General features: G+C 41.8%; 1 protein-coding gene across 1 annotated transcript in view; it reads left to right on the top strand.

Moving 5' to 3' along the window:
• LOC140128461 (solute carrier family 23 member 1-like) overlaps positions 1-24,804 on the top strand; it is a 148,595-nt gene that overhangs the window by 42,345 nt on the left and 81,446 nt on the right. The window contains exons 6-7 of the mRNA XM_072150168.1: positions 2,956-3,073; positions 9,260-9,416. Coding sequence (XP_072006269.1) covers positions 2,956-3,073; positions 9,260-9,416 — 275 coding nt within the window. The remainder of the gene's footprint in view (positions 1-2,955; positions 3,074-9,259; positions 9,417-24,804) is intronic.

Raw genomic sequence — 24,804 nt, 5'->3', positions numbered from 1 at the left:
TTGTCTTTTTTCTGCCTTTCTACATGCACCTCTTCATTGTACCCAAAGAATCCTTCCCTCCTTTCTCACACAAAAGGTAGAAACATAAGAAGTTGGTAAAGTTTCTTTTGACTCAAAGTGAACCTGTTATCAGATTTTACCCGACTAAACTAATAACACCCTGATATGAAATATCCGTTCTAGAATTCTCCCCAATAAAATCTTCTACTTCTACCTAAAAAAATCCCTCAAAAGTCATTTGCGAATGAAATTACAACTTTTTTTGCCAAAGAAGAATCAGACTCAGAGGCTTCAGGGGGAGCATCAGTTTTTACAGCAGCTATAACCATGGTTTTGTGAGCCACATACTTAGAGATATCAGAACCATGCTGCTATAGAGCCTCATTTATGGATATCTTAAGTGATAATCACCAAGACCAAGTCATGTATGACAGTGTTAATCCACATATACATAAACTGGACTACTGATTTCTGCAAAGCATGTTGAAAGTTTAGGTATGCTTTAACATCAGGGAAACATAACCATTAATTCCTTAGTACAAAAACCATGGACTTTTACACATTCCTATTTTTCTATACACTAAGACAAGGTGAAGCTTAATGCATGGGATAAAAAGCAGACACGGAATGTTTATTTTACAAGGCAATAGCTACTAGAATTTTTGCATGGTAAAAATATTGTGATGGTCTATAATTTATCAAAAATATTTCAATCTGTGACTAAGCAATTCTCTGGAATTTTAAACCTCAAGCTCAACCTTTGGTGTATTTATATACTTGGCTACTACAATTTAATCTGTACTGGATTTCCAGAAGTGTTGTAACATTTTTATTTAAATTCTTTCATAAATCTGACAATATTGTACCCTAATTTTTAGCAGGTGAGATTTCTTTGCTGAAACAAGTTCTTACACACAACTGTGCATCTGCCCTGTCTGCCTGCCTTGTCTGCCTGTCAATCTCTGTGCAGGGCATTTTAACCCCTTACTGCCATAATCAAGCATGTCCGCTGCAGCTAAGGAAAGAGATAGATGGAACATGGTTCCCCACAATATGAACAATAGGCTATGGCAAGACCTGGGAAAGACCTTCATTACTGCCATGTATGAAGGCCTATTAGGCCCAATCCAAGACTGAGTCAAATATGCAAAATGTAGTGTAAAATTGACAGATGCATTACACACAAAAGGACTACAATGTGTTTTTAGGGGATAAAGTTATCCCAAGTGTAGGTCCCCGTGTGGGACAGTTAAAAAGTTAAAATAAAGGGTTTTTTTTTTAAAATAAATAATACAAATAAAAACCACCACTAAAATTGCCTTTTTCACCATAAGTAAATATTTAGGGTTATAGAATAAATTTTAAAAACCCACAAAATGGGTATTATCAAAACCATGGAGACCTTGGCTAAGCCAATGTTATGTTGTTATATCAATACTGTGAAAGGCATTAAAAATATTTCCAAATTGCAATTTTATTGCTTCAGTCCTATCAAAACAGTGAGATAAAAAGTGATCAAAGTAGTACCAATATAACCATTATCGTATCCCACATTAAACAAACCTTTTTAAAATGTACTTTTCATTGAGGTATAAAAAAGTTACAGCGTTTAGAATATGGCAGCACATAATCAAATGCCTTTTCCTTAGAAAAGTGTTTTTTTTAAATATTTTTAGTAAAATATAAAGAAAACATTTACATGTTTGTTATCCCTTATCCCTAATTGTAATAACGTACAGAATATCATGTTTTTATATACTGCACAAACATCTTGATGCAAAATCAAGTGACGGAAAAGCCATTTATCTGCTCTACCAGAAAAAGCTAATACATTTTTACCATTAGGCTATTTTTACCTTAAAAATGATCTTTTTGGAAAAAAATAATCCATGTTTGCCAATGTAAAAAAAATAAAACAGTTATGTCTGTTGGAAGTTGAGCTTGGAAAAAATGAAGAAAAAAAAATGCTGTGTCCTGTGGGCCATTTTCAGTGTTAATGGACAAAGTCAAGTTATATCGCTTTTAATATTAGTCCTGAATAAATGTAACTATAAGGACCTCTTAAAGCGATAAACCAAAGAAACAGGTCTTTAGAAGTAAGCCAGCTCACCCTTTCCTCTCGGAGCACACATTCCAGGTAATGGCAGGTGCAGGAAAGATTGTCCGAAGTCCACGGACCAAAATTAGCAAACTAAAAGAGTTGAAAATTCAGCACACTATAGCCACGCTGGGGTTGTAAGTGTGCTTCTTTCTTTATTCAGTAAAAAACATGCTGCTACGTATCTGCTATGTGTACAACCCCAGCAGGTGCTGAGTTTTCCACTCTTTTCGTTTGCTCTAAGGACCTCTTAATCAAAAATTGCTATCTCCTATTTGTAACTGAGAAAAGTTTGATTAGTTAAATTTTGGTGGATGCATTAGGTCTCCCATTATGCTCTCAAAGTCTAGTACAGTGGTGGCGAACCTATGGCACGGGTGCCAGAGGTAGCACTCAGAGCCCTCTCTAAGGGCACCCGCGCCATTACCCCACTGCAGAGTTCGTCAGACAGGACTCAAGGCAACCCAGGACCATAGAAGGAAACTACAACAACAACCAAAGCTTTTTCTCCTTCTTTCTTCTGTATTGGTGTCCTCAGGTACATATACAATTTAAACATGGGACAGAGCAGGGAGTAATACGTTACTGTTTAAATTGTCGCATCGGCACTTTGCTAAAAAATATGTGGGTTTTGGATGTAGTTTGGGCACCCTGCATCTAAAAGGTTTGCCATCACTGGTCTAGTAAATCACAAACATTTCTTTTCTTTCTCTCTTTCTTTTTGCCACTCATTATTAAGCATTTCTGATAATGTTTTGAATGGTAATCCTATTGTGTTTTAATATATCAACATTTAAATAAAGACAAGATAACATATCAAACATTTTATAGTTTATTTCTAAATTCTTGTTTTCCAGAACTGTTGCTCTTATTACAATTTTCTCCCAATATTTGAGACATATACAGGTGCCAGTGATATTATATGGCAAAGGAAAATGGAAAATTGGCAAGTATCCTGTTTTCAACCTATTTCCAGTAAGTTGCATGCAAATACTTATTTAGAATAGGATTCTTAAAATACACATCATTATTTATAACCTCCCCCCTACCAACCCCCCTCCAGTAATACAATCCATCTATATAGCCACCCCCAGTAATACATTTAAACATTCACCGCCTCCTACCCAAGTAATCATGGCCGGCACCAGCATACTTGGGCAAGTTGCGGAGCCCAAAACTGCTGGGGGGCCCACATAAGGCTGTATATAAGGAATCCATGGGTGTGAGGGGGCTGTATCTAATAAATCCATATGGGGCCGAGGGGGACTGTCTATAAAATAACAATGAGGGGACTGATTGTGATGTTAAACTAGGGAATATCTAAGGGGAATCAGAGACCGTTTTAGTTTCTGAATTTTTAATTCCACCACGTGAGTTCACTGCAAAGGGACCCACTGAGACTCTGTCTCCCAGGGCCTACTGAAACTTGGAATGAATACCAATAAGTGTACCCACTTCTCTGGTAACCGATCCCTATGTACTTCAAGCAATGAATACCAACAAAAAACATATGAGATCACACATCATACTCCAAGTACCAAAAATAAATTCAAAATATACACCTTTATTAATTCATATAGACAATCAAAAATTGGACATTAAAAGCATACACATTAAAACCACAAAAACAAACAGCATGGTGGTGGTCAGTCTATTAGCCATAGTAAAAAATATATACCACGTCATAATAGTTTACAACATCAATCCATAAGTATAAAAATAAGGGCTATACCGGGCACAGAAAATATAAACTCAATATCAAATCAGACACAATGTCAAAGTAGTATACCTGTGCCTCAGACCAGATTAGCCCCAGACCACCACCACAGCACCCCAACCCCTACTGAAACTTGGAGCCAGCCCTGCCAGTAATACATCTATATACAGCCACCTGCCCAAGTAAGACAATACATCTTTATACAGCTGCCTCCCCCAGTAATACATCCATACACAGCCTCCTCGCCCATAATACAGCTATTTACAGGTTCTTTATCTCCATAATACATCTATATACAACTGTCTCCCCCTTAATGCATCGATATACATCCAACTCCCCAAGTAATACATCTATATACAGCTGATTTCCCTCCTTAATCCATGTATACACAACTTCCTCACCTGTAATACATCTATATACAGCACCTCCCCCCAATATATCTATATACAGACGCTTTCTGTACAGTAATACATCTACAGTATATACAGCCTCCTCCCCCAGTAATACATGTATATACAGCTGCCTTCCTCCAGTAATACATCTATATATAGCAGCCTCCCCTGTAATACATCTATATACAAACCCACCCCCTGACCAGTTACACATATTTATATACATACACCATGCCCAGTAACACACATGTATATAGCACCATCAAATTTGCAGCAGTGTTATACTGTTAGCGTTATCGGAAACCTCTGATAACACTAACTAATACGGCTGCGATGTACAGTACTAATGCCGGACCGCTCTCAAAGCAGTCCGGCGTATTCCTGAGGGAGCAGGTTGGGGGCGGTGACTGCCGTATGATGCTCCAATGGAGCGAGCGGGGTGGTCCGGGGAAGAGGCAGCACCTCAGACCGCCCCTCATGAATACGCCGGTCTCCTTTAGAACGGTCCGTCGTTATTACTGTACACCGGAGCGGTGTTAGTTACCGTTATCAGAGGTTTCCGATAATGCTAACAGTATAACACTGCTGCATTTGTTTTAGGGTGATAGGTCCTCTTTAAGGTTTCTATGTGTTTGTTGCATGTCTGTTGCATGTGGTAGAAATACTAAGATTTACTTTGTGAAGAATGACTTGCATCTAAAGCCATCTGGTTTACAGTTTAAAAGTATTCTCTTTAATTCTTAGAAATCTACTAAAGTCGAGGGAATCAGTGAATGCAGATATTTGCTCCCTTTCAGTTAAAGAGATATGTAACTCTGTTTTCAAAAAAGTTGTTTAGACAGATTTTTATTTGTTATACATAATGGATAAGGCATTCAAAGGGATTCATGGCTCACTACAACATTTAAGGAATATGCAAATACGTTTCCACAAAATGGGATAAGGAAAGGAATGCCTCTTTTGCTACCTTAAAAGCAGCCCCCTTAACATTAAGAATGACAGAAGCCTATGACATGATGTATTATTAAAGTTAAACCTGTACATCTATTCCAGAAGGAATAGATTCCCAACTGTAGACAGCACTATCCTAGTGGAACATCAATGACTATAAGGCCCCTTCCACACTTGCATTGCAGATCACGTCAGAGTTTGCTCAGGGTGCGATCAGGGTTTGGTCAGTGAAAAACGCAATTTTTGCATCAGAGTTCAATCAGTTTTCAGTCAGAGTTTGTTCAGTGTCTCAGTTTTTCACGCGCGTTTTTAATGCAATTTCAATGTGCTTTTCACACGCAGATAATGCACGTGAAATGGACTCAGGGCTGAGCTCTATCTTTTCTATGGCAATTGATGCGTGAAAAACGCATTGCACTTGCATTGCACTTGCTCAGAGTGCAATGCATTTTTGATACATCTCCATAGACTTCTATTGTGCGTTTTTCACGCGCATGACTTGCAAAAGTAGAGCATGTTGAGATTTAAACGTGCGTTAAAAAAACGCACGTGTGTGCGTGAAGAAAAATGCAATTGTGAAGAAGCCCATTGATTACAATTGGTCAGAGTGCAATGCAAGTTCTGCGCGTCAAAAGCCTGCACAGAAAACACGCATGAAAAACGCAAGTGTGGAAGGGGCCTAGGTCTCCACATGCCTACAAGCTGGTCTTAATTGGCAAAGGCTCCATAAGGAGAACTTTTACTTCCTGAAAATGCAGTGAGTTAGCAAAAGTTGCCAAAACGGAGCAGAACTGAAAATCGTCAGTTGGGATTATCATGCAACATTTTAACAGCAGAAAACGTATATAATTGCACTGTAACAAAGATGTTTTTGTAGTATAGAACATAGAGGGGGATTTATCATGCCTTGTCTAGTGTACAAAGTATGAAATTATCACAATGTCTCATTGCAATTAAATGATTCCCAATTGTAAAACAACCCCTTCATAACAATGCCCGTGTCAGGGTACTGTCGCAGTTCGCTTAAGGACGAACTGTCAGAGTCTCTATGGTAAGAGTCTGAGGACCCTCTGGACAACTGCGGGAGATGATGATGATGATGATGATACTTGCCGACACCCACGACCTGAGTCTAATTGGCATCTGGTCTTCACCAGAGCAGGCCGCAAAGCGGGATGGTCTTGCTGCAGCAGGGTGCCACCAGGTTGTTCCACGGGTGCGACTAGGCCCGCGGTGGCAGCCAAGGTAAGAGGGAGCAGGAGGAGATGCAGGCCAAAGTCCGAGCCTGGGGGTGACAGCAGGAGTATGGCCTGAAAGCAGGAGCTGGCACACGACACAGGCAGACAGGAACGGACTTGCCCACGGAGGAGAGCTGGTGGCTTGGAGGCGCTTGGGAATGCTGGGAAAACAGGAGCCACCAGAAGCATCTGAAACACTAGAGACACACAGGACATAGGAGCGTCTGGGAACGCTAGTGACGCCATAGGACACAGGAGCGCCTGGATATGCTGGAGACACAGGACACAGGAGCATCTGGAAACGCTGGCACGCAGGAGTGTCTGGGAATGCTGGAGACTATCTCACGCTTCGTCTGGAAAAGCTTAGGGAAGCTTGGTATGGAAACCATGGAAGTTCCTTAGGGCATAGAAGATAGGGCTTTCACTTACAGGAAACAATGCTGTGGATCTGGCAGGAAGGGAGGTGCCAGATTATAAGGGCTGAGCCGGATAAGCCAGCGCTGGCCCTTTAAGGCTAGGAGAGCTGGCACTTGCGCGCCCTGGTGAGCGGGCACACGGGCGGCCTAGTCGGGAAGCAGGAGAGGTGAGTCCGGGCCAGGGGGTTGCCACGCCACAGGGAAAGGAACGGATGTACCCGCGATCCGTACCAAGGAGTCCTGCACAACAAAAAAAACCTCTATTGGTCCTTCGACACATAAATATCGACAAATAAATAATGTAGCAAGAAGTGTCATAACGACCATGAATCGTTAACAATCTTTATTAATACATACACAGAGCAAGAGACCAAAAAAATAGATAAAAACACTTAAAAAGTGTACTGATATACACTGCAAAGACTCAGTGAGGTGAAAACAATACAATCACCATCACAAACCCCTCTGGCTGTAACAAATTCAAGCAGTGTTTATGTAAACAATTTTTGTAAACAATAATGTAAAAAGATGAGATACATCACAAATCAATAGGATAGATAGGTATATACAAAAACCCTCTCTATACAACTTGTCAGATGAAAAGGTTCGCAAGGTGTGTCAGTCAATAAACAGACCAAGGAATGTGCGAGGGGTAATGAACATCTAACTCAGCCAGGAGGTGTGAGAATTCACCCCACGCGTTACGTCACACGAGGTGACTTCATCAGGGGAAAAGTTTTTTGGTCTCTTGTTCTGTGTATGTATTCTAATAAAGATTGTTAACAATTCATGGTCGCTATCACACTTCTTCTTGTTTTTGCTTCAATAAAGGAATAATACCCACAGAGATTCTCTGTAAAAGCGACTCAGCAAGGGTAGTGTATTATACTGTAAGATATTGAGAAACACACCAGACGTCACACCACAGGGATTATTTTCATTATAATATCAAAGCACAGGAATAATGCAAACATTTTTAAAAATTTAACAATGAAAATATTAAAACATTGATGCGGCACTGAATAGATAGTAAATGCACACAGTATTAAAATTTTCTAGAGATAAGTTCAATTTTGAATATCAACCTCTTCCTTTGAGTTTATATGGGTCCACTTGAGTGATCTGCATTAGCTGTTATGCCCGCTATTATGGTAGTTAAGACCACGGCCCTACTATGATAAGACAATGCTCCTGTATTTTCAGAATATACAAAATAATTTAACCACATTTCCATGAATAACTTTACATGATGCAGAAATATGTAATTTCTACAATCAAGTACTAGTAGTGTTTGATTACTTCTAAGGATTCTGGGAAATCTAATTCGGATGCCAGAAATCATTAATCCGTGGATTAAAATTAAACTATAATTGTACCAAGGTTCTGCTCTATGATATTTTATATCATTCTAAGCTTAACTGGGGCTGGTGAAATTTAGTCACACAAAACGGTAATGCAAAACAGATATGCTGTCACAATTTTAAAGGTCCTATTTGCAAACAGTAATGGTAACTTCTGCTGTATAACATTTCCAGCTTCATATGGTAATAATTCCTTTAATGATTCCATATTATTTCAGTACAGATTTTCAAAAACTAATAAAAAAGGTTTCAGAAAGAGTAAAGAAAGAAACCAATATGTAACAGAATATGAAGAGATATTGTTAAACAGGGAATAATGTTTATTAGTAGGTTAATAACTAATTCCCTATAACTGGAGATTTTTAAACCAGCGCTAGTTGGGTTTTTTATTTAAAGGGGTTTTCCACAGGATAGGGTCTAACTTTCTGATCGGTGGGGGTCGCACTGATGAGACCCCCCACAGATCACGAAAATGGGGGATCCGATGGGGCCCAAGGTAGCTCTGTCGGACCCCTCTTCGCTCCACGAGATTGGAGCACACGAGTGGAACACACAACCGCCCATGTCCGTTCTGCTCTCATTCATCTCTGTGGAGCTGACAAAGATTGAGTCATTTGAAACTTTTTCCTTATCTTTCTGTTTTTTCTGTTTTTACAGCTTTCAGTGTACACTCCAAATGACTCCTCCCTTTTATTCCTTGGGTTAGTATAATCACGGGGATGCCAAATTTATATGGGTTTTATTAAGTTTTTCCTATGCCTGGTCAGGACTGAAATTTATTTGTGGCTTTTTATCCACAATTTGTGCCAAAATTGTGACTTTTGCATATGTGCACATCTGCTTTTTAATATATATGTCAGATGCAACACTGCAAAATTATTGCGCGGCTAACTTTGCTCTGTTCAAATTTAGATGCAAATATATCAAATGCGCCAAAAATAGTCACAAAATAAGAGAAAAAAAGAGAAAATTCTAAGATAAATGATCCCAGAGAGTTCATAAGATAGATTCTTGAGGCTTCCTAATTATAAAATATACATTTTCTGTAAGGACTGTATTAAACTTTATTTTTAACCTTTTTTTCAGGTATTATTGGGAATGTGTTTATCTTGGCTGATCTGTTTCATTTTAACACACTTTAATGTGTTTCCAAGTAGCCCAGCAGGGTATGGATTTGCTGCTCGGACTGATTTTAACAGCGATGCAATTGACAATTCCCCCTGGTTTCACGTCCCATACCCAGGTATGTTGGAATTCATTGTTTTTATCCCAAAATGTGTTTAAAAGGAGAAATTAGAAATATTAGACTATAATATGAAAGGAATGTAGTGAGAAATGGTGTTCTATCAAAGAAAAATGTTGCACTTTGCTTAATTTTTTTGGCCCAGATATATCATTGTGTCTGCAACAGTTTTTTGTCTTATTCATTAAGTGTTATCGCCACTTTTGTGTCGTGGTTGCACTTTCTCTGAAATTTGATGCACCTAAAGGACTGTGGTAGTGCTGAGTCAGAGTTTGCAACACATTTATTACTGAGCTGCACCACAATCAAAGCTCAGAGCTCATATTAATGACCTGTGCAAAATATCAACCAATCACGGCTCAGCTTCTAACTGCCACAGCAGCAGCAGCAGACAATGGCTCCTGTATACAGTGATTAATAAATTTATTTTGCGGGGTTAGAAATTTTGAATCGAAACCTAATCGGTGATTTTTTCCTGAGTTACAGGGCGCGGCTGTACAAAATTTGGTGATTGTAAACACAACGGTTCAGATTCTTTTAGTAGACATACTCATACACTCAACTTTATATATTAGATTTGATTGTTTCAACTTGATAACATCCAAGTTGCACTCGGATAGCATGGATGGTGCCCAACACTCATCACCCTCTGGAAATATGTTTGAACTTAGAAATATAATTCCAGGGAGGATTACCTTCCACTCCTATTAAACTATTGCCATGTTTCCTGAAGACGTGAAGTCTTTTAATCACACAGAGCAAGTCAGATTTCTTGCTCTAGGCTAACATGTGGTTGTCTTTGGTTAGGGACTGAATATTTTTTGAAATTCCTTTTCATGTCAGGTATTGATCTATAGATATATAGATAGATAAATGGAAGCATAAAGAGGATTTTTGTTATATACTTATTACCTAATTATTCACCTCAATCAATCACAGCAATGATTTCACAGTTCACAGTTTTACATATTATAGAGAAAGAGATGCTTAGCAGATTGGTGTATATTTTTGTAGAAAAAATGTCAGTATTAACTATAATTTATTAAAAGAAATCTACCACTCCATAAAAGTAAAAAAAACATAATACACATACTCACCTTTCCTCCTCTTCATCTTGACCCTGGCACTTGTCCTCTTTAATCCTGACATGACGGGATTACCAGAAAGAGAGATTTATAAAAGCAGGCTGGAGCATGGGGACATGCTGGAGCATGGGGATGTGATCAGTTGATAACTCAGGGAAAAGAAAACTTGCCTACAGTGAGCTTTGAAGCAAGGTTGTCTTTGCTGCAAAAAAATGGTGGACCTTTTTGGTTTTGTCTGGATTTTGAACTTGTGTGATTTGTGTGTTATTTCAGGCAGCTGAATCTTTTGATTGTTTGCATAAACTCTTCTGCCACTCCTTTTAAACTTTTTCCTACACTTGCTCAAGAATAGAATTTATTTGTGCCAAAGTTTCGATTTATTACTGAGATCTGCCCCAAAATTGTGACTTTTTTATATGTTTATAGCGGCAGTTAAAATTTAAAGTGTGTAAACTTCGCTTGGTGACAGAAAAAGATGCAAAGTTTGGTGCAAATCTGCAAATATAAGATAAAATACCTTATGATAACTGACTCATACTACCTTAAGAAAAAACACAATGTACAATATGTTTTATTTCTCTATAACATGCTGTTAACAGATGTGAAACTTTTGGTCAAATGTATCTTTTATTTTGTTTGTTTTTTTTTCTTCTACTTTTGCAACGTTTTTGGCATATGTTCAGATGTGTACCTTTTGTTGGGATTAAGACAACCTCCCTTTAAAATTCACAATCTGCAGTGTTGCCTTAGGTAACAGAGCCAATCACAAGCCAGGAGACTCTGCACTCCACCCAGCATGACGTGGTACCCTTACACGTCGATAGCAGTGGTTGGCTGGCCAGATCAGGTGACCCTGGGATAGACTAGCCGCTGCCCGCGCTGCTCGGATCATTCTGTGTCTGGATGCCGCTAGGGAGAGAGCTGCTGCTGGTCAGGGAAAGCGTTAGGGTGTTCTATTAGCTTACTGTTAGGCAGGAGTGATTCTCAAAGAACCCAACAGCCCTTCTTAGGGCTACAATAACGTTCTACTTTTTTTATTTTAATTTGCATCTAGTACCATTTTGTGAGGAATTAGCAGGGGGACTTGCTACCGTTGTGTTTAGCTCTTAGTGGCACACATATCCATAGCAAAGACCGAAGTGGGAAAATTTAGTAGGGGTTGGATTTCAATTAGGCACTAACTCAGTGTCATCTCATCTGGCATAGTAGTGTGCTTTGATACTTGGCTAGAAAATAGCCATAGGAGAATACAAAGAGCTTACTTACGCCTACAGTAGCGTTCTATATATTTGATTTCTGGTTGATCTGCTGGTGGCTGTACTTTCTGCAGTGCATGTACTAGCCAATTCTGAGCAATTTGTAGTGAGACTTGCGACCGCTGTGTTCTGCGCTTAGTGACGCACATATCCATAGCAAAGACCGAAGTGGGAAAATTTTGTAGGGGTTGGATTTCAATTAGGCACTAACTCAGTGTCATCTCATCTGGCATAGTAGTGTGCTTTGATACTTGGCTAGAAAATAGCCATAGGAGAATACAAAGAGCTTACTTACGCCTACAGTAGCGTTCTATATATTTGATTTCTGGTTGATCTGCTGGTGGCTGTACTTTCTGCAGTGCATGTACTAGCCAATTCTGAGCAATTTGTAGTGAGACTTGCGACCGCTGTGTTCTGCGCTTAGTGACGCACATATCCATAGCAAAGACCGAAGTGGGAAAATTTAGTAGGGGTTGGATTTCAATTAGGCACTAACTCAGTGTCATCTCATCTGGCATAGTAGTGTGCTTTGATACTTGGCTAGAAAATAGCCATAGGAGAATACAAAGAGCTTACTTACGCCTACAGTAGCGTTCTATATATTTGATTTCTGGTTGATCTGCTGGTGGCTGTACTTTCTGCAGTGCATGTACTAGCCAATTCTGAGCAATTTGTAGTGAGACTTGCGACCGCTGTGTTCTGCGCTTAGTGACGCACATATCCATAGCAAAGACCGAAGTGGGAAAATTTTGTAGGGGTTGGATTTCAATTAGGCACTAACTCAGTGTCATCTCATCTGGCATAGTAGTGTGCTTTGATACTTGGCTAGAAAATAGCCATAGGAGAATACAAAGAGCTTACTTACGCCTACAGTAGCGTTCTATATATTTGATTTCTGGTTGATCTGCTGGTGGCTGTACTTTCTGCAGTGCATGTACTAGCCAATTCTGAGCAATTTGTAGTGAGACTTGCGACCGCTGTGTTCTGCGCTTAGTGACGCACATATCCATAGCAAAGACCGAAGTGGGAAAATTTAGTAGGGGTTGGATTTCAATTAGGCACTAACTCAGTGTCATCTCATCTGGCATAGTAGTGTGCTTTGATACTTGGCTAGAAAATAGCCATAGCAATAGGATAGCATTGTTTGGTTTTAAAAACTCAAAAAAAAACAAAAAACACAAAAAAAAACAAAAAACACAAAAAAAAACAAAAAAAAGTTAAAAAAAAAATAAAGTTATAACTCTCATTTTAAAAATGTTTAACCCGAGGGCTAGGGGTAGAGGACGAGGGCGGGGACGTGGGCGTCCAACTACTGCAGGGGTCAGAGGCCGTGGTCCTGGGCGGGGTGAGACACCACCTGCTGATGAGGGAGCAGGGGAACGCCGCAGAGCTACACTCCCTAGGTTCATGTCTGAAGTTACTGGGACTCGTGGTAGAGCACTGTTGAGGCCAGAACAGTGCGAACAGGTGATGTCGTGGATTGCTGACAATGCTTCGAGCAATTTGTCCACCACCAGTCAGTCTTCCACGCAGTCCTCCCATGTCACCGAAATCGCCACTCCTCCAGCTCCTGCACCTCAGCCTCCTCCCCCCCAGTCTGCCCCCTCCCAGGAAAATTTGGCATTTGAACCGGCATACTCTGAGGAACTGTTTTCTGGACCCTTCCCACAGTCACAAACCACTTGTCCGGTTGCTGCTGAGCAATTTTCCGATGCCCAGGTTTTCCACCAGTCACAGTCTGTGGGTGATGATGACCTTCTTGACGTAGTGGAAGTGTGTAAAGAGGTGTCCGACGATGAGGAGACACGGTTGTCAGACAGTGGGGAAGTTGTTGTCAGGGCAGGAAGTCCGAGGGGGGAGCAGACTGAGGGATCGGAGGATGATGAGGTGACAGACCCAAGCTGGGTTGAGAGGCCGGGTGAACACAGTGCTTCTGAGACGGAGGAGAGTCCTCGACCAGAACAGGTTGGAAGAGGCAGTGGTGGGGCCAGACGGAGAGGCAGGGCCAGAGCTGGGGCATCAGCGCCAAATGTGTCAACTAGTGAAGCTCCCGTGGCGAGGGCTCTTGCGGCGAGGGCTAGATCTTCAGAAGTCTGGAGGTTCTTTAAGGAAACACCGGATGACCGACGGACTGTGGTGTGCAACATTTGCCAAACCAGGCTCAGCAGGGGTTCCACCACTACTAGCTTAACTACCACCAGTATGCGCAGGCATATGAATGCTAAACACCCCACTCAGTGGCAACAAGCCCGTTCACCTCCGGCCGTGCACACCACTGCTCCTTCCCCTGTGTCAGCTGCTAGTCAGCCCCCTGCCCAGGACCCTGCCACAAAAACCCCATCGTCGCCTCCACGATCCTCCACAGCATCCACCAGCGTTCAGCTCTCCATACCCCAGACGCTGGAGCGGAAACGCAAATATAGTGCAACCCACCCGCACGCCCAAGCCCTTAATGTGCACATTTCCAGATTGCTTAGCCTGGAGATGCTGCCCTATAGGCTAGTAGAGACCGAGGCCTTTCGCAACCTCATGGCGGCGGCCGCCCCTCGGTATTCGGTCCCCAGCCGCCACTACTTTTCCCGATGTGCCGTCCCAGCCCTGCACCAGCACGTGTCAGACAACATCATCCGTGCCCTGACCAACGCCGTTTCTGACAAGGTCCACCTGACCACGGACACGTGGACGAGTGCTGCCGGGCAGGGCCACTATATATCGCTGACGGCACATTGGGTTAACTTGGTGGAGGCTGGGACCGAGTCTGACCCTGGGGCTGCTCATATACTGCCGACGCCGAGGATTGCGGGGCCTACCTCGGTCCAGGTGTTTCAGGCCTACTATGCCTCCTCCTCCTCCCACCCCTCCTCCACCTCCTCCTCCGAACTACCCTCCGTGGGCACGGCGCCATCAGTCGGTAGCTCTAGGCACAGCAGCAGTGCCGTCGCTAAGCGACAGCAGGCGGTGCTCAAACTGCTGAGCCTAGGCGACAAAAGGCACACCGCCCAAGAGCTATTACAGGGCATCACGGCGCAGACTGATCTGTGGCTGGCACCGCTGAACCTCAAGCCGGGAATGGTTGTGTGTGACAACGGCCGTAACCTGGTGGCGGCTCTGCAACTCGGCAGACTGACACATGTGCCATGCCTGGCCCATGTGTTAAATCTGATAGTTCAGCGTTTCCTCAAGACATACCCCAATCTGTCTGATTTGCTCACGAAGGTGCGCCGCATCTGTGCGCATTTTAGGAAGTCCAGCCCAGATGCTGCCACTCTCAGGGCAGCGCAGCGCCGCCTCCAACTGCCCGCTCACCGACTGTTGTGCGACGTGCCCACGAGGTGGAATTCAACACTGACCATGTTATCCAGAGTTTACCAGCAGCGCAGAGCGATTGTAGACTGCCAGATGTCAACTTCCACCAGAACTGGTAGTCAGGTCAGTCAGCTTCCTCAAGTCTACAATGAGGAGTGGACGTGGATGTCTGATATCTGTCAGGTGCTGAGTAACTTTGAGGAGTCAACACAGATGGTCAGTGGCGATGCCGCCATCATCAGCCTCACCATCCCGCTGCTTGGCCTGTTGAAAAACTCTCTGGTCAGCATGAAGTCGGAAGCTTTGCGCTCGTCACAAGAGACAGGGGAAGAATATTCCCTTGTTGATAGCCAAAGCACCCTCAGGTCTGTTTCTCAGCGCATATCGGAGGAGGTGGAGGTGGAGGAGGATGAAGAGGAAGAGGAGGAGAATGTTGGCGAGACAGAAGAGGGGACCATTGTTGAGTCCTTCACTGTTCAGCGTGTATGGGCAGAAGAAGAGGAGTTGGAGGAGTTGGAGGAGGAGGAAATGGACAGTCAGGCCAGTGAGGGGAGTGAATTCTTACGCGTTGGTACTCTGGCGCATATGGCAGATTTCATGCTAGGCTGCCTATCCCGTGACCCTCGCGTTCAAAGAATTTATTCCAGCACCGATTACTGGGTGTTCACTCTCCTGGACCCACGGTACAAGCAAAATCTTTCCACTCTCATCCCTGGAGAGGAAAGGAGTGTGAGAATGCATGAATACCAGCAGGCCCTGGTGCACAAGCTGAAACAGTATTTCCCTTCTGACAGCGCTAGCGGCAGAGTGCGTAGTTCTGCGGGACAAGTAGCGAGGGAGAGTAGGCGAGCAGGCAGCTTGTCCAGCACTGGCAAGGGTACGCTTTACAAGGCTTTTGCCAGCTTTATGTCACCCCAGCAAGACACTGTCACCTGTCCCCAGTCTCGGCAGAGTAGGGCTGATCTTTACAGAAAGATGGTGAGGGAGTACGTAGCTGACCATACCATCGTCCTAAATGATCACACAGCTCCCTACAACTACTGGGTTTCAAAGCTGGACATGTGGCACGAACTGGCGCTGTACGCCTTGGAGGTTCTTGCCTGCCCTGCCGCTAGCGTCTTGTCCGAGCGGGTTTTCAGTGCAGCTGGTGGCATCATCACCGATAAGCGTACACGCCTGTCGACTGACAGCGCTGACAGGCTGACGCTTATTAAAATGAATAAAGGCTGGATTTCTCAGAATTTCCAATCTCCACCAGGTGAAGGAAGCTCAACCTGAATAATTGATCCACTCCTCCTCCTCCTCATTTTCCTCCTTCTCCTCCTCTTTGTACAGTAAAGCAGAGGAAAATGGCTATTTTTTGACAGGGCCCACTGGCTCTTGCTATAGTACTTCATGCATTTAATTTTTCTGGAGGGCCACCTACCCGGTCCTCTGTTTGAAACAATTTTTGTGAGTGCCACATACAGGCACTCAATCTATTCCATTTTACTGCAGGGCCACCTACCTGCTCCTCTGGTTTGAAACATTTTTTGGACTGCCACATACAGGCACTCAATCTATTCCATTTTACTGGAGGGCCACCTACCTGCTCCTCTGGTTTGAAAAATTTTTGGGACTGCCACATACAGGCACTCAATCTATTCCATTTTACTGCAGGGCCACCTACCTGCTCCTCTGGTTTGAAACATTTTTGGGACTGCCACATACAGGCACTCAATCTATTCCATTTTACTGGAGGGCCACCTACCTGCTCCTCTGGTTTGAAAAATTTTTGGGACTGCCACATACAGGCACTCAATCTATTCCATTTTTCTGGAGGGCCACCTACCCGGTCCTCTGTTTTAAAAAATGTTTGGGACTGCCACATACAGGCACTCAATCTATTCCATTTTACTGGAGGGCCACCTACCTGCTCCTCTGGTTTGAAAAATTTTTGGGACTGCCACATACAGGCACTCAATCTATTCCATTTTACTGGAGGGCCACCTACCTGCTCCTCTGGTTTGAAAAATGTTTGGGACTGCCACATACAGGCACTATCCAAATTAAATTGTCTCCATAGCAGCCTCCACACGTTGTCTCCATTGCTACCTCCAAAAGTCGTCCATATAGCTGCCTCCATACATCGTCCCTTTATCAAACGAGGTGTGTCAGGCAGAAATTTGGGTTGTTTTCATGGATTCCACATCAAAGTTGTTAACTTTGTCGCCACCCTGCTGTGTTATCCACAAAATATACTGGCAAACTTTTACCATTTAGGGATATTATTTCAGCGCTTCTTGCGCATCTGTTTACATTCCCCTCACCCGGCATATCCTAAACTTATAAGAACGCTACTACACTTGATCTTATACAAAAGGTTCTTAGAAGTGCTGTTTGGGGAGTAGCCTAGAGACAGGGGCTTGGATTGGCGAAAGCTCGCCTGGCAGCGGAGCGCCAGCTCCATGCGCATCATGCGCTTCTTGCGCATCTGTTTACATTCCCCTCACCCGCCATATCCCAAACTTATAAGAACGCTACTACACTTAACTTGGTGCAGGCTGGGACCGAGTCTGACCCTGGGGCTGGTCATATACTGCCGACGCAGAGAATTGCGGGGCCTACCTCGGTCCAGGTCTCAAAGGCCTACTATACCTCCTCCCACCCCTCCTCCACCTCCTCCTCCTCCGAATTACCATCCGTGGGCATGGCGCCATCAGTCGGTAGCTCTAGGCACAGCAGCAGTGCCGTCGCTAAGCGACAGCAGGCGGTGCTGAAACTGCTGAGCCTAGGCGATAAAAGGCACACCGCCCAAGAGCTATTACAGGGCATTCCACATCAAAGTTGTTAACTTTGTCGCCACCCTGCTGTGTAATCCACAAAATATACTTGCAAACTTTTACCATTTAGGGATATTATTTCAGCGCTTCTTGCGCATCTGTTTACATTCCCCTCACCCGCCATATCCTAAACTTATAAGAACGCTACTACACTTGATCTTATACAAAAGGTTCTTAGAAGTGCTGTTTGGGGAGTAGCCTAGAGACAGGGGCTTGGATTGGCGAAAGCTCGCCTGGCTGCAGAGCGCCAGCTCCATCCCAAGATCCAACTAACATAGTTGCAGCACCTTTAATCTACTACTAGTTCACTGCCTCCATAATAATAATAATAATAATCTTTATTTATATAGCGTCATCATATTCTGTAGCGCTTTACAAATCATAGGAAACAAATACAAATGTAATGTAACAGAGCACAACATTTGTATGGAACAACAGGAGTGAGGTCCCTGCTCGCCAGAGCTTACGGTTTATGAAGATGATGGGGTAACACGAGGTAAAAGAATATTTAATGGTCAAGCCATTCTTCTTAGGGAATAGAAAAAAATATAATAAATGGAATTGCTGTCGCTTGAACCACTCAGCCGTCATCTTATATACCAGGTCCAGGGTGAATGGGACTGCAGAGAAGTCTGGTGCCTGTTGGTTGCTGGATAACAGATGGGAGGACGACACAGGACGGGTTAGTAGAAGAGTTAAAACTTCATGCAGTTAATGAGTGTTATAAGCTTGCCTAAAGAAATGGGTTTTAAGAGCACGTTTGAAACTTTGGAGGTTAGGTATTAGTCTGATAGTCCGGGGCAGAGCATTCCATAGAATTGGTGCAGCTCTAGAGAAGTCTTGGAGACGCGAGTGGGAGGTCCGCACTAGGGTAGAGGTTAATCTAAGATCACTGGCGGATCTAAGAGCACGGGTTGGGCGATAGACTGAGATAAGAGAGGAGAGGTAGGGGGGTGCAGCATTATACAGAGCTTTATGGATGAGGGTTATTATTATTTTAAACTGTATTCGAAAGGAGACTGGCAGCCAGTGCAGCGACTGGCATGAACTGTAAGCATACATGGTCCCCTTATCAAACGAGCTGTGTCAGGCAGAATTTTGGGTTGTTTTCATGGCTTCCATGTTAACTTTGTCGCCACCCTGCTGTGTAATCCACAAAATATACTGGCAAACTTTTATCATGTACCGATATTATTTGAGCGCTTCTTGCTCACCTCCTTTGGTTCCTCTCTGACACCCATTGGTTTGAAGCCTGAGTCCAATTAGGGTATGTCGCCATGCCACTCTCTAGCCTGCTGCCGCTGCCTCTGCATGCCGTCCCCTATAGTGTCAGGGTCAATTATTGGATGTTTTAGATGCTATCTAGCTTCATTCTGTCACTCTGTCATGGCCATGCTGTTGCCCATAATTTTGGCATAATGGTGCGATTAGGCAGCCTCAGAGGCATCCATGCATGCTGCCCCTGCTGTTTCCTGTCCATTTCCGTGGTGTTTCCATCCTTTTCTGAGGTTCCCAGGTGTTTGGCCAAGCTTCCCTGTGCAGAGCCTTGGTCCCCTTGAAAAATGCTCGAGTCTCCCATTGACTTCAATGGGGTTCGTTATTCGAGACGAGCACTCGAGCATCGGGAAAAGTTTGTCTCGAATAACGAGTACCCGAGCATTTTAGTGTTCGCTCATCTCTAGTCGTAAACTAAGATTACGCCAGCAGTATCAAGATCCCAAATCCACTAAGATAAATATGACTAGCAAAAATGCAGAAAAAAAAACAGGAGGACAAAACTAAACCCAAGTTACATCTGCCCCTGTGTTTTGGGTAATTAGGTTAGCCTTTCCTGCCATATAAGATTAGTGCCAAGATTCTTTAATATACTCAGAATAACAAAATATAACATTCTCTAATTCAATGTTATTAACAAAAATACAACATTTCACAGATATAATTCCATTCTGTCTCTATCAGTTCTGGTGTACACAATTTTGGTTGCCCCTGGACCCAATCCTGGATCTTCTGACTTTAGGTTTGGGAGACATATTGTTCTTCTGTCTGATCCTGTGCTGAGCTCCATTCTGCTCTCTGCCTTTAGCCCCCACTCTTGCATTCCAGGATGAGTTCACACAAACACACTGAAAGCCTGAATACAACAGCAGCATTGTTAGGAGAATAAAGCTACAAACTACAGGCAGATAAGATCTTCATCCAGGGAGAGGGAGGGAGGTACATAGCAGATCTGACTGTATGTAATGGCTGTAATGGTAGAGGGAAGAATGTCATGTGTAATATGTATCTCATTGATCTCATCATATCTCATCTCTGATCTGTCTCATCTCTCTTTTCAAGTGTCAGATACTAGTAGAATGTTCAAAAGCTTAATGAAAGTGTATTTAAACTTGCACCCTGATAATCTAACCACAGAACACAAAACTAGAGGAATCATGAAGTGTCTGGTAAGAGATTCCCCGTCCACAATTTTACATTGACTATCACTGAGGTATTTGAGCTAAAAACACCAATAAAACTGTAAAGAGTAAAATTGTAAAGTAAGGGGTTATAAATTATCTTAATTGTGTAAACATCACTATCGGGATTAAAATTTTAGCATTTTCTTTCATGAGCAAATCCCTTTAAAAAACTAGTATAAAAACATCAAACAATGCTGTGTAAATGCATACTGAAAATATTCACACTATTCCTATTTTGGCAGCATAGTAGCGTTTAATACTAATCAAGGGGAATTTTTTTTGTTGGTGTGCAAATACACTATTTACATTCTATTTTAGGGAGAAATTCCTCATTTTTTCTAATCTAAATGTATTATTATTATTATTATTATTTCGTTAGGAGAAAGATAACAGACATTGGCAGAAGCTAAAAGAAACATTGTTGTAGGACAGTAGCATGCCTAGTGCACATATTTAGTGTCCTTTTCCCTGAGCAGCTGCTTTTAAAATAAAACAGACTGACTTTTTAAGATTTGCTTTTGGGAAAGCAGCATTCCAACCACTCATTATACATCTTTAATCCTTTCCTTGTATGGTCCTGGCTAATAGAGATCAGAGGGGTTTTCACTTAGGTGAGTTCAGTGATGTTCGTAACATGTGCAATGATACAGGAACCAAATGAAAGAGGTAGCTTTTCTAAAATACAGATCACTAAAGGGAAAATATTGTTGAATCTTTCATCTCTAATTTCATCACTGAATCTTATTACATTGGTTATTTATTGATTTATTTAATCAATGTGTTTTGTATGAAATATATTTTCTCATTGAGTACACCAGGATTAACAAACATGCTCATCTATTTAGTTGTGCAATGCAAAAACTTATAGCATGTTTTTTTTACTTCATAAAAGTAAGACCCTAAAACATACTCACAGAAGGAATAAGCAAGATTACATGTAACAAAACAAAATCAAATCAGTTATGCAGGGAAACAATTATTTCAATTCACTAACATGCTGTTTCATTTGTGCATAAAGGGGGTGTCCTGCAACTGAATTTGCAGTCTCAAGTACATTGATACTTCGTCCATATTTCTGGTTGGGAACTAGTAATTATTTTTTTACGTACAGTTATGTTTTTGTTCTTCTGTATTTTGCTTGGTTTGCAAACTTTAGAGTACAGGACATGCTTGCATTTTAAAAACACGCCACAATAAATTGGCATGCATAGGTATTCCAATGCAAAATAATTAAAAAATATCCATACCAAACTTTGTAGGTCTAATGAGTGCTCCGACCCGGTTCTACCTCCCCCCATTGCCATTCAGTGGTGGCGTTTACTCAGTTAAATCGCTGTTGCTGCATTCACTAGCACGTTGGCAGCACATGCCGCTGCCATTTTGGGGAGGATCGTTGCTCCCCAATGATGTAATTGGGAGAAAATAACTTCCCAAAATGACCAGCACTGATTGGGGGGTTACTCATGGGGGCTTAGGTTTCATAGCCGAACCTGGACCCAAACAGATTTTTAAAATTCGGGGTTTGGCCTGAACTAGAACAAACCCAAATTTTAACGTGTCCACTCATCACTAATTGTGACAATTTTTAACTTTGCATCTTGATTTGTAAAACTATAGAATTGAAATAGTTTTTGCTTTCTTTTATACAGGACTGTGAATAAAAAAACTTAAAATTTTTTACTTTGTTGTCTTTAGTAAATTTTGAATGGAAGTACTCTTTGTACCTTACTACTTTCCTTGGAGCAGTTTAAAAAACCATTCCAAGACACAGTTTATACTGATAAAATAATGGAACTGTCAAAACTAGCTTGCCATTCTTAAATGTTCTGAAAATTATTTTGATACTTTTATATATGAGCCTTGATGAGTAAATTTTTAACAAATGAGCTTTATTGAGTATAAATTAATTTTCACAATTTATTCTCATTTATTCTCTAAAATGTAAAATATTTAAATTTACAACAAATCTCAAACTTAGCAACTCATTTTTACCTTTAACCACTGAACAGTAAAAAAACAACTCATATAACTTCACTGAGCAAATTCTAATTTTTTTTTCTCATAAAAAGACTATTAGGTAAGGGTGTGAAGTCACTTGAAGCTGAGGAAATCCTTAAACAGAACAATTCCAGGAAAATCCGGTATACGGGTGATGAGTTATGTCAGAGCTTTGTGATGAAAAATACATTTTACTATTTAGGTAGGATTTATTTATAGATGGTCTAAAAATGTAAAGTATTCTTTGTACGTGACCTGATTTTTGTATAAAAATATCTGTATACCTGCTGCCATTGTCTTAAACAAAAGTAGACTTGCAGAAACAGCCTATTCAAATAGAAGAGCTACAATATCAAAAAAAAGTTCCATATCAATAAAAGAGGACAGTATTACAATGTGAGTTCTCCTAAGTTCTCCTAAGTACCACATCCAGTATATTCTTCAGAGGGCTGGTTGATTGATTTGGTCAGTAATCTCCCTCAGCAAGTAATGTGTGTGCACCTAGTCCTATTAGAGTGCTAGAGTGTTGCATCAATCACTTTCTCAAGTGGTGTACAGTCACTGCACATATTCTTCCTTGAACCATATACAGGTGCTTGGCATATCCGCCTTCTGACTCTTGATGATTTCTTCATACTGTCACGGGTGCTCACGCGACCCATATCACGGGTCGCTGGCTCACTCTTGCCCCTTGCTGCCATACTTCCGCCACTTACCTGTCCTTGCTCCGCCTCCAGCATCCCAGCCCACGTGTACCCGCCTCCTAAGGTGCACCGGCGCTCGAAGATTTAAAGGGCCAGATTGGATAGGTGCTCCTGGAAATTGCATAAAAGCCGGCCTCTTATGCTTATGCTTATGCCATTTACAAAGCTTGTATCCTTACCTTGTGCCTGAGTTTGGATTTTCCGTTATGACCCCGGTTCTGTACTTGACTTTGATCCTGTTCTGCCTGCCCTGACCACCTGCTTTGTTCCTGACATTGATCCTGTACTGCCTGTCTCCACCTTCAGTCTTTGTACCTTGCCTTGGCTGCTACCAAGGGTGGGGACTACAATCCAGTTGTTTCCTGTGGTTTAGTGCAAGGCTGGCAAGTAGGCAGGGATGGGCATAGTATTGCCAGGTATCATACCAATTTTTAAAAATGTCCTAAATGGTTTACAACCTGTCAAGGTGTAAAGTTTCCCTGGTAGACACTCAATGTCATCATTATCAATAAAGCTTCATTACAAACACTTTACAGCTGATCATTGCAGTCTGGAACTATTGTAAAGCATCCAGAAAGCTTCCCCACAGGTCACAGTGGGATAGGGGGGGCTTGTCTTTAACTAGGGGTCGGCTGTAAGTCAGATGTCCTTAAGTAGGTGACCGCCTGTACTTGGTCTGTGAAAACCCTGATTTGGTCTCAAGAATCTACAGAGATCCTGCAAACCCTGGTCGTGAAATACTGGTATAACAATTGTCTTTGAACTTAATGCTAATATTTCTTATGTCTCAGACTGATGGCCAAATCCAAGTGATTTTTTTTAAAGTCAAATCTTTTACTTTTCATTAGCACCACAAATATTTTACACAACAGCAACAAAATGAATTAAAAGGAAGAGACAGAACAAATAATTTGTCATTGAAACTTAAGACTTGCTGTGGTGAAATATGAACAGTTTAAGGCATAGGAATATAATAAATTACTCTGCACAAGACATATTTTACAAGTGATAAAAATCATGTACCATAAAGTAGAAGATTAACAGTAACACTATGTCACAAGGTCAGCTAAGTCAATGTATGCAGGGCCATGCGTGAAACACAAGATGCAGTATATTCAATTTCATTGGCAAGAAATTACTACTCCGACTAACATCTAATTTATGAAGTGTAAGATATTAATGGGTTTTGTTATAAATCACATGTGCTAAATTATGCAGTTTTGCACCAGAATCACAAGTAAAGTTTGTAGAGGGACACAGACAATTAAATGTAACAATTTGATGAACTGTAAAACTGATAATTCCACAGTTTACTGTAGAAACATACATACTCTCTGGCATACCTATATACATTTACATCCCTTTTCAGAGGGCAACATCAAGCTCCACCCTGGCACGGCCAAGAGCTTCAACTATTCTGGCAATTTTCAGAAACAATGCCTTCCCCATAGGCTGTTTCATGGGACATTTCCACAGGAAAATTGACAGCAGGGAGGCATTATTATGGCTTTGTTTTTCATAGAGACATAAAAGGCTATTATAAGGTATATAGAACCTTTAATATGCCAGATACAAAAATATTTAAATAAATGTCCTAAATGTGCCCCCTTACATGTGCAAAGATGTTTTTTCTCCAGGATTTAAAAAAAATGGCCTAACAGTTGGAAATTAAATTAAAAACAACACCAATATTAATCTCCTGTAGAGAAAGACTAGGATGTACATAAAAAGTAACAGCATGCAATGTCAACAAACTGT

Source organism: Engystomops pustulosus, chromosome 4 (assembly GCF_040894005.1).
Source record: "Engystomops pustulosus chromosome 4, aEngPut4.maternal, whole genome shotgun sequence".
NCBI classification, from domain to species: Eukaryota; Metazoa; Chordata; class Amphibia; order Anura; family Leptodactylidae; genus Engystomops; species Engystomops pustulosus.
The sequence above is the reverse complement of the archived record's forward strand: the minus strand, read 5'-3'. Positions and strand labels throughout refer to the sequence as shown.